A 10,797-nucleotide genomic window follows, 5' to 3' on the forward strand; every position below is an offset into this window, starting at 1 on the left:
TTGTGATATAGGGCGGGATACAAATGTCTTAATAAATAAAATTTCTTTTTGACAATGGGCAAGCCAGATTCTGTTTCAGTTCAGAACAGAAAAATGTTCTCCTCTGGGGGTGGGGAACAGGAATTACTGTAATATTACTAAATGCCAAACATTTTGTGTCTGACAAGCTAAATATCCTAACAGAAAGAATTAAAACTACACTGAGTTAGAATCTAGTTTAAAATCCAGCAATGCCTCAATGTGAGGGCATGTATGGTGTTGTAAAATTATCTGAACCACTTGACTTGGAGAAACAGCTTTATACAAGAAGGTTCCAGTGTGGACCTGCACTCATGAAGTTTGATTTTTAAACCGCTCCTATGCTGTTATTGTGACAACCGGGCTGCAAAAGGATTGGGTTGTTAGTAGTTTTGAACATTTGGGGTTTACTTCCAAGTCTTTCAAAAACTGTAACAGTGTTAAGGCATTCATTGTCAGGTATTGTAATTTATTTATTTTTGAAAAGCAAACCCTTTCAATGCTGTTTTGAAGGGTTAACTGCTAATTTAACATTACTTTCGCTGTGCCCAGGCATTAGGCTAGCATTTCCTGCTTTCACTTTGTTATCTTGACACAGAAGTACAGCACAACAGCTGGTTTGTTCTTAGAGCTCCTGAGGAGAGCCGTATTCTCAGAGTGCTGAATTTCCTTTTCAGCTTTAGCCGTAGGGGTGTTCAAAATGTTAAACTTTTTAGAGAAGCATTCTTTGCCCCCAGCCCCTCTGAAGGGCTGTGATGATAATGCTGATAAGGCAGTGGAATGGAGTAAGTTTTGGTTTGTGGGGGAAGGGAGGCTGGGAACCACTTTTTATGTCCGAATAGCCTTGCAGATTTCAGATTCCAACAACATGCAAACTTTCAAAAAGCCAATATCAAGTAACTTCTTAGCTGTTAGTTTTTTTAATGTTTGTACTTTGGGCAATAAACAGTGCAGTTAGCCAGAGGGGTTCACTTTCCACATTATATACTTGCTTGGGATAAAAATACAAACTCCACTTTTTCAAATAAGAACAATAAAATAAAAACATTGCTGATAAAATCATTAGCCGTGTGGGGAAGCTGGAAGGATTTCTGGCATTTATCAGTTTGTCACTATCTCTGTTATAGTTTCACCCAACTCTCTAATAAAGAAAGATGTGCGGAGAATTATGTTTCCTTTCCATCTAAGCAAACATCTTCTGAACACTTCCTAAGAAATTAATTGTATTCCAGCCAGACTTGCATGCTGCCATCCCACAGGAAATGGGTCAGCAATCCATTAAGATGCCATTAGATAATCTAATTTGGAACTTAATCTCTAAATTAACCATGCTCCATACTTGAAGCATACTTGAGAGGGAGAAAAAAAGTTTGTTTGAATCGATAGGGGAGCCGAAGCGTGAAGAAGGCTGTTTGTTTTTTCTGTAGCTGTGGTCACGTCTCAAGCCGTCTGGTAACCAGGAGAAACCAGACATGATGTAATTCCAGATTGAACTTGAACTTCAGGGACTTAGAATGGGGAAACAATGGACCATAGGAATCAATAATGTCTATTTTCCACATGATTATGTTTGGAGCTTTAAGTTAACCTTTATGGAAGCAGCAGCAAAAACTACAATGTGACCAAAAAGGAGGGATCCACAGACAAAATGTTAAAAAGAAAACAACTTTTCCAGCTATATTTTGAGAGTTGCACTAAAGATTCCAGCAGGATTAGAAAAGTTCCCAGTCTGCAGCAGACCAGTTACTCGTTTTGAGCACTCCTTTGTTCACTTAGGTAGGATAAACTTAATCTCATGTTTCCTGTCAGATGATTTAAACTGTTTTGGAGGAAGGAAAAGCACATTTTTTAAAAAAACAAAAAACACCTCCCAATTGGAAAGTACTCTGTTAATCTCCTGGTGATTCTAGAATATCACCATTTAATTTTATTTTACATTGTGTCTTCCCCAACCATAAAAAATTTTTTTTTAGTTTGTAAACCATATTTTAATGGGTATTTAGCATAATGTTTATTAAACCAAATACATACAATGCTAATTGTTATTTACATAAGTTCCTGCAAAGGCAGTTTCTAATGAACTACTGTACAAAGTGTGTAAAAAAGTTACAGAACATTGGGGAGAGGGAAGAATAGTAAGTTCTTGTGTGATTATTACTTGTTTTTAAAAATAACCTTTGAGAAGAAGCAAATCAGGGTTGTGTTAGCGAAACAGGAATTGGCACCCTGGGAGTTTAAATGCTTTTGGTTAACCTCTTCTGTGCTGTATTTCAAAACTGCACATATAAGTGTAGCTGCACTGTCTCTTCCTAAAAAAACCAAATAATGGAGACATTATTTTTCATATCTGAAATTATAAGGTAACAATAGGTGTTTTCCCCTCTCAAAACAAAAAAGAAAGATATACGACACCCAAATCACAGTGAAGGAAAAAATGATGAGAATATGTGTCCCATTCATGGGGTACCGAGGATAACAATTCTAATATTTGACTTATAAACAAGTGTGGCATTGCCCATACAAAGTCAATGGATAGTAGGCCTAAGAAACCGTACATGCCTCATATTAGAGAACACGATGCTAGAAGTTTTCAGTTTTAAACTTTGTTTATTATTATCAGATTACTGTGCACTTGCAGATTTTCAGGGTCAGTTTATATATTCAGAAATTTCTCCAACATCAAGATAACCATGTTAATTGCCAAGGTCTTAACACACATAAATTGAATATATCATACATACTGGATCCCTAGCACTTAGGTTACTTTCCACTGGCTCTCTCATACACGCCAATGAACAAAGGTAAAGTGGCTTCTCAGTTTATAAACTCATTAGCTGTTGCTGTGCTCAAAGCCTTGAATGCACTAGTGGACTCAGGATTGCAGCCTATAATACTGTTATTTGTATGGACCAAAATCCAGCATCTTAATACACTCCTGATTTTTCTCCAATAGCCAAACTACAACATATGCACATCACTGTAATTGAAAATTGCATCTCAGTGTCGTGTGTGCCACTCTTACATCCTCGTAATTCATAGTTGCACTTACGTGGTGACACCATAGCAATGACCACTACTGGTAAGGGGAGCAGTGAACTTTGTGAAAGTGAAGAATGTAAGGGGTGCTGAATATTGGCCATAGAATCAATCTACAATCTTGACCTTGAGACCCAGCATCAGGTTTTCTGGGACCACAAATGAGGGGCTTCAATAGCACTTTCCTGCATGTGCCGGATTAGAGGCCTACACTCATCCTCCTTTCCTATGTGGGGGAAGACAAAGGACAAGAGAAGCTGAGCTTCACCTGCCATGTGTCCTCTTCTCCATGCACAGTGAAGCCAGTTCCTGGCAGAGATGCCAGGAGGATCATCCTCATGATGCACCTGCCTGGTCTCATTGGAGGCAAGGTCCCACACCTTTAACATAATTTGGCCCATGGAGAATCATCTGGCCCTCCCACCCAAGTCTGGTTGCCACCCCACATCTAGCTTCATTTTCCTCCTCTTGGTATGTGTAAAATGTCAGTATAAGGCAGCTTCCTATATTACTCCCCACCTCCTCCCAAAGTCCCCAGTAACTTCCACACCACAGGGAGGGCTAGGAGCAGGAAGCGGGTGGGGCCATGTTGTATCCATTTTGTAGATCATGCTCAGGATGTTTAAGCGACCTTATTTCTCCATATCTATGTGTGGTGTCCATGTCTTGTGAGATTTCCTCGAGACAAAAGAAAGCAGTGCTAGAACAGAACAAGCAACATTTAGAATGAGCTGCCTGCTGATGGCCTGCTTGGCAGGGTGGAGGGGGCAGAGCTTTTATAGGAAACTCTAGGACCTGTAGCTTGAGGGAAGGAGAGAGGAAGAGAGAAGTGGCCCCATGTATGGCACTTCCTGTGCACAGACATGAGGAACAAACAGATGCCACAGCTGACTGGCAGCAGGATGGAGGAATGAGCACTATTATAATCAGGACCTTTGCAGGGACAGTAGAAGCCAATGGCGCTCATAGGTTTTACAAGCCCCAAACTTACGTGAGCAAACAAGTTAGGCCTCTGGTCCCCAATGTGCATAGAAGAATGATCACTAGAGCCTAGGAACAGGAAGCAATGTCTAATAGGCATTTCTCACTTATGTCTAATTCAGAAGAAACTCCCTAACAAAGCTAAAAAAAACACTAAGCAATCTTCAGTTTTTCAAAGCAGACACATTTTGTAAGGAGGAGGAAAGAAATGGGGCCATGTTACACATTTCTCCTGGGCCCTGGCTACACTAGCTCGGGATAAGTGGAGGACTTTGTTATATAAACAGTCAGAATACCACATTCCTAAACAGAAGGCTGTGCAAAGGTCATACGCAGTCACACCTTTCAAGTTTAAAGTTACAAAGTGGTATGAGGGCTCTTTTCTCTCCCCCCCTCCCTTTTAAAACAACAAGAAGCATGGCACATACTCCATGTTTTAAAATAGGTCCAGGGATGTTCCTTGGAATGATGTTGAGTGATTGGTTATGTACCATAATTTTCAGAAGCATAGTATTGGGGTGTGTGTGTGGGGGGGTGACTGCTCCAGCAGATACCTATTTTTCCATATAGAGCTCCTGGAAATGATGGTACTTTATTTATTTATTTATTTATTTATTTATTTAATGCATGTAAATAATACATTTATATATTTCCACCAAGGCACTCAAAGCAGGTTGCAATTTTAAAATGTTGAAACAAACAAGCAAATGTTACCAAAAAGAATATTTAAAGAATCCAAATAAACACCAAAATATAGTTCTCAAAGGCCAATTGAAGTTCTCTGTTCAGGAGCTAATGACTTGAGCTCCCCAGCCTGGCTTCCTTACTTCTGTCTTTCCTCAGGGCACACAGTTCTCAAGAAGCCCAGGGAAGGAGCAGGCTGTCCCAGCAGACCTCTTAGGCCATTGATGCTCCTTTCAGGAGCTGATGGTATGAGTTCTCCCAAGTTCCCCACAACTCTCCAGAATTTGACTGGCCTGACAGCTCTACCTAAGCAATCTGTTCACTTCCAAGCCCATTATTCTCCCTCTCATACAATAAAAATATACAGGTGATGGATGAAGTTTTAAATTTTACTATTATTATTAGAGTTAGGCATACAAAGAAGGATTGTGAAGTGTGTGTTTTATAAAAGGGACAGATTTCAGTTAAGATATTATTTATATGTGACATGCCTTCAGGTGCCATAAACAAAACAGACTTCCTTGTATGAAGCAGTCTACTTAACTTCTCTGTGTTCTGTCTGCATTTGTCCCCATTCTTCACTATTGCTACAAAAGTGAACTTGGTAAACATTTATCAGTGATAGAAGAGGACTCCAGGCATTAAGCAGTATTGTGTCAACAATGTATTATTAATCATTTCTTTAGAGAGCAATTCTGTGGCCTCTAGATAGCATCTGAAATGCCAGAGGATGCTTCAGAGGTCCTCCTCTGAGGCCAGAGACAGCTCTGAGCTTGGAAGAGGATATCCTGAATGTGGATCTCCTCCTTCCATAAACAACCCCAGCCCTTCCCAGTTGCTGTAGAAAGCTCCATGGTGGCTCCCTTTCCCAGTGGGCAAACTTAATATTAGCAAAAAATTCTGTAATTCTCAGGTTATAAGCCTCTGCCCAACCTACTGCTGGTCAGAGGTTTATACAATTCTTGTGGGATCTGCATAATGTCAACATACAAGATTTATCCTTTCTTTGTCATAAATAATATTGACAAATATGTTGCATGGTTTATTTTAACACAGTCATAAGGTTTGAGAACATCTACATTAAATTTGTTGGTCATACTGAAACAACAATCCTATTTGCCAGTTACTACAATTTATTTTCATTGAATATTTCTCCCTCCCCAAAATTGAAAAAAGATCCACTGCTCCTCGAAACTCAAGTATTAATTGTGAAAGTTGTTATTAATACTAGTTTGTTTTTTTACCCACAAAAATGTTTTTTGTTCCTCAGTACAGTCATTAGAAAGTTACTGGTCTTAAGAAAATAATAGCTCAGATTCATACGTTCACCATCTTACTCCTAAAAAATAACCAACTAAGGTGGCTTCACATTACCAGTTTCTGTCTAGGCTTAGCCTTCCATTCAACAGGTAAATAATTAAATATCAGCATTGACTCGTCGGCCTGCTATGCTCACATAATATTCTGCACAGAGAGAATAAGCCATTTTGTGAAACTACTTTGGTGCAAAAATCAATATATCCCAAGCCAGAGCATTTACTCACTGGTTTAGCTGGTTTAGGATTGAGCTGTTAGAATGATGAACACTCTTAGCAAACTGCAGATGCATATTTAAGTTTAACTGTGAAATGAGGTTAGAATGGCTGTCAGAATATACGACTGAGGGGCACTCAAATGTTCATTCTTGTTCATTCTTGATGCTACACTTTATATTTATTCTTCTCTCTCTTTTCTTTTCCCTCAGCAGTCCTGGTACCTGGGCTAGCTTGGTCCCTTTTCAAGTATCAAACAGGACACCAATCCTGCCCACAAATGTCCAAAATTATGGTTTGAACCTAATTGGAGAGCCTTTCCTTCAAGCAGAAACAAGCAACTGAGGGAGATCGTAACTGAACAAAATAACTATAAAAGAAAGGAAAACGGGACAAAAAAAAATGAAGAAAGAAGAAACATAGACCAGCAATTGCAGCACTTACAATCACTAATTCCCTTAAGGTTGAAACTGTAATGGTGTTTAAAAAAACAAAAAGGGTCGACGATATTTCACTGAAGAGTAGAAAGATGCTCCTTTTAAGTAGCCTTTGTTCTATGAAATCCACTGGGAAATAGATGTTCTGTCTCTGACAATATATTTTAACTGACTTTCTAGATGCCTTAATATTTGCATGATAAGCTAGTTTATTGGTTTAGTATTCTTGTTGTTTACGCATGGGATCACTATTCCTAGTTAGCTCTCAAAACAAAGGCTAGGAGGCATCCACGGAGCTGCAGGAGAATGAGGGCCATGAGCCAGTTTTTCTCAGCACTCTGATTTCTAAATGTTTTTTTTTTTAATGGAAAAAAAAAACAAAAAAATTTAGCCTTTAGTTATCAACCCAAATTTATTTAACTTTGGCCCTTAACCCAATCTTTTCCTTGTGTGTTACCCAGTTTAAAATTTTCAGGAAGTCATTTAAATAAGCAGGCATTTTATAGAATCAATGCCTTACTTTAGGTTTGAAAAGAAGTGTATCTTCTCATATGACAGTAAAAACAAAAAGAGAAAGACACTAAAAAAGAATTTCCCCCACCGAGGAAAACACTTAGAGGCAAGTGCAATTTAAAAATTATATCTAAAGGGGATCATTGTTATAAGTCCTTTAGCCCTTGGACTCTAAATTGAGGGGATTAAAAAAACAAGAATTTCAAAAGTATTTCGAACAAATTTATTTTCCCCTCAGTTTTTAAAGGGGGGGCATTGAAAGGCATTAATTAAATCAAGACAGATCATGTACTTGAGAAAAAGAAATTAATTGAAACACAGCACTTATGTTGATTTAGCTTCTGCCTCCGTTGAGGTATCTTATTTATTTAAAGTTACTGGTTGGATCAAGAACCCATAGAGAATAGGAAAGGTTCTATAAAACCTTCATCACAGAGACGGAGAGAGGTAAATCCATGTCACAGGGGCAAAGCTTACAGTTTACAAATGGGACTGCCAGGTTGTTGGGTTGGGGGAATTGAAATATATTTTTTAAAAATGCACTCTTTAAAAAAGCCTAATGACAGGGTGCTGAAAACTTGCATGGTGCTCTCAGAAATTAGCCTTGTTTGACAGATTTCTCGTATTGACAGTAATGTGCATGGGCAGATACATTTTGCCTCTATGTCTCTATAAAAAATAATAATAATTAAAACTACTCTATCCAGTAATCCTAATTTGCACGAAGTTATAATGTCCACATAACGTGCCTTGCCTTGAAATCTAAAAAGTGACATCACTACACTTGTTTTGCTGCATTTATTATCATTTTAAATCTTTACCATTTTTATGACAAAATATTTTGTACTCCAGATGGGAAAACGGAAAAAAAAAAGTGACATCATGGATTTTTTAAGCAGTTATAACTTTATCTCACATTTATAAAGCATATCATGGCTGTGTATAGTTGCCGCTTAAAAATTGTAATCGACCAGCAATATTTTCAGTATTTTGGTGTTTTTTCTATTAATCTTTCATGTTTTTCATCTTCCAATTAATATTGGGGGGAGGGGATTCAAATTTATACGAATTATGCAATACCAAGTTTTGCCTATGTAGGTAGTGCTTTTAGCTGTATTGGTTATTATAGGTAAGTACACAGATTTAAAAGACAAAAGATTAATGTATGCTTTTTGTTTGTTCGTTTTCTTTGTTTGTTTTAATTGACCAAAGTGGGTACTGCTGTTTTTGCAGTGTGATGAGGTCCTTTTGTGTACTAAGAGATGGACAGGGGATTTTTTTTTTTATACATACATATATCTATATATTCTGGGGTGGGTGGGGAGTATTTTTAACACTTGACAGTGTAGCTGTGAAGCAGTGCACCATTGGCTGGGTGAGGGCTACAAAGCGACTCTTCTGCCTACTGTGATAAAAATCTCAAAAAAGGTGTCCTCTTTTTAACTTTCCACCTGGGGTGCAAGCTGAACTCATTTCTGGTTTTAAATGATAGTGGTAATAATGATGATAATGAAAGATAGATAGATAGATAAATAAATAAGTAAAAAATAAATAAAGGATTCTGTTGGAGGCAGACTTGACTTGAGGGGAAAATTACTCTTTTTTCATTTTGAGGCATCAAAACCCACAGAGAGCCAAAGCCTTTTAAAATTTTGCAAAGATATAGCGTCCTAGGCCATGGCATAAAAATATTTTGAGGACAGAATCACATACACAATAGATACTAATAAGACTTTTGTCCTCCAAAGGCGTCTTATCCTGCTACATTTTGTATTTCAGCACATAGTACCCAAGTACAAAATGCATATGTACCGTGTCATTGTGAAGGGCTCTTTCTCTAAGAGCCTTGCTACATATTACAATTATTCACATGGAAAGCAGCCAGCTCCACTTGCTTAAGACCTTGAAGGGCTCCCCACTCTGCCAACGAAAAGGATGTCAACATGACCCCTTCCTCCTTACAAGGAGCTAGTGCTTTTAGTTTGTTACATGGGGCTCTCTTTCAACATTATGTTCCTGGCATCGGCAGGAAAGGAAGCAGTGAACCGGTGCTTCATTCCTTTCTTGCCTTACTTGCCTATAGAAACAGTTGTGCTACATCAAGGTTCCAAAGAAGCAGAGCAGTGACTCCTTCCCATGCGACTAGTTGTAAGATGTAGCTGGAATCTTAAATTCCATGGAAGTGGTGATGAGGATTGGGCATATTTTAAAGAGAAAAAACCTATGTAGACATTAGTATTCTGTATATGGGAGGTGATTAAGATCACACCAATCTTCCTACCGCTCTATTGTGACAAGTGCCCATACAACGCCCGGGCACTGGGCTGAGAGCCAGGAAAACTGACCAATATAATCACAAATTGCCCCCCCCAATGTAACACTATTGTTTGTACAGGTGTAATCTGTATGATCTTCACAGCTGGCATGATAGTATTTATGTTGTCCTTGGGTATCTGTTCCTGAATACAAAATGTAAATTGAGAAGCTGCTCACAGATCTTGAGGTACAATTTTTATCTGCCACTGGCTTCAGCAGGCAGTTTTAACTATTATAATAAAGTTATGATGAAATAATCCTTTCAAATATATCCTCCTTGGAAAAAAAAGGATTTGAGAGAAAAGCATCCTGAAATTATAAATCCTTTAGGGACATAAAGGTGCTTGCAACAGATTATTGCATGTGAATCATGGTGTTTCACTTTCTTTCTTTTTTTCACAGCAGCTTCCTAATGCTGTATCAGAAACCACTATTGAAATTGCTCTGAATTTTGTAAACCAGCTTGATCAACAGTGCTCAGGGCTGCCACTGAAAAAAATTAACAAAAAGTAAAGTGGACTCAAAAGCCCCACTTTATTTGTGGGGTCACTGTGTGGATGTTGAGTCACCACCGATGGTGAATGCTGCAGTAACTGTTGTTTTCTCCTTTTTGAATCCTCTTTAAAATGGTAATGAACGTGACAGCAACAGCATGGGCATGGTCTTTCTCTCGAGCTCCCCTGTCCTGATTTCCAATTTGGGGGCTGCATCAATAGAACATTTTCGGAGAGTGTTGCATCTGTAAACCCTCATGGCAATTGCAAAATTGTAGGAAGATATTTTTTTTTTAATGGTAGCGTTTGAATTTAACAAAATCAAAAATGAAACCAACCAAACACTGGCTCTTTTTTTCTGAGCCCTAATGTAAGTGAATTAATTCACTAAATAAATGGCTGTTGGGAATAACTGACACGTACAAGCAGGTCTCATTGAGAATCCTTTAGCCGGTGGCCCAATAAAATAGATAATGTATTCTCTCATTTCATTATTTAATACTAAGCAGGTATGAACTGTATAGTTAAAGTTAACTGGGGGACTACAATTGTTAGCTATTCAGCAGGACGCTTCTTAAACACGGAACAGTGAAGCAGGATGAAAAAAAGATGAGTTCAGACTTTAAAGTGCAATAGTTTAAATGATCCTGATCCCTGTTAAAGGCATAGTCTCAACTGAACTTTTTCATATAATCCTGGAATGGATTTATAAAAAATATATAAATAGGTAAGACATTCTTATTTATAAAGTGCTAACTTGCTCTGTGAAATATCCCCCCCCCCCTT

The 10,797-nt window shown here is 38.2% G+C and overlaps 1 protein-coding gene across 12 annotated transcripts in view; it reads left to right on the forward strand.

Moving 5' to 3' along the window:
- NFIB (nuclear factor I B) overlaps positions 1-10,797 on the forward strand; it is a 224,834-nt gene that overhangs the window by 210,882 nt on the left and 3,155 nt on the right. For 6 of the 12 annotated variants that reach the window (XM_063129245.1, XM_063129248.1, XM_063129256.1 and 3 more), the window contains one exon: positions 6,467-10,797. This exon is cut by the window's right edge and continues 3,155 nt beyond it. In XM_063129245.1, coding sequence (XP_062985315.1) covers positions 6,467-6,596 — 130 coding nt within the window. In that variant the 3' untranslated portion in view covers positions 6,597-10,797. Of the gene's footprint in view, positions 1-6,463 lie in introns of all 12 variants that reach the window. The other 6 variants (XM_063129251.1, XM_063129249.1, XM_063129252.1 and 3 more) reach the window with 2 other exon arrangements.

The sequence above is a fragment of the Elgaria multicarinata genome, chromosome 6 (genome assembly GCF_023053635.1).
Source record: "Elgaria multicarinata webbii isolate HBS135686 ecotype San Diego chromosome 6, rElgMul1.1.pri, whole genome shotgun sequence".
NCBI classification, from domain to species: Eukaryota; Metazoa; Chordata; class Lepidosauria; order Squamata; family Anguidae; genus Elgaria; species Elgaria multicarinata.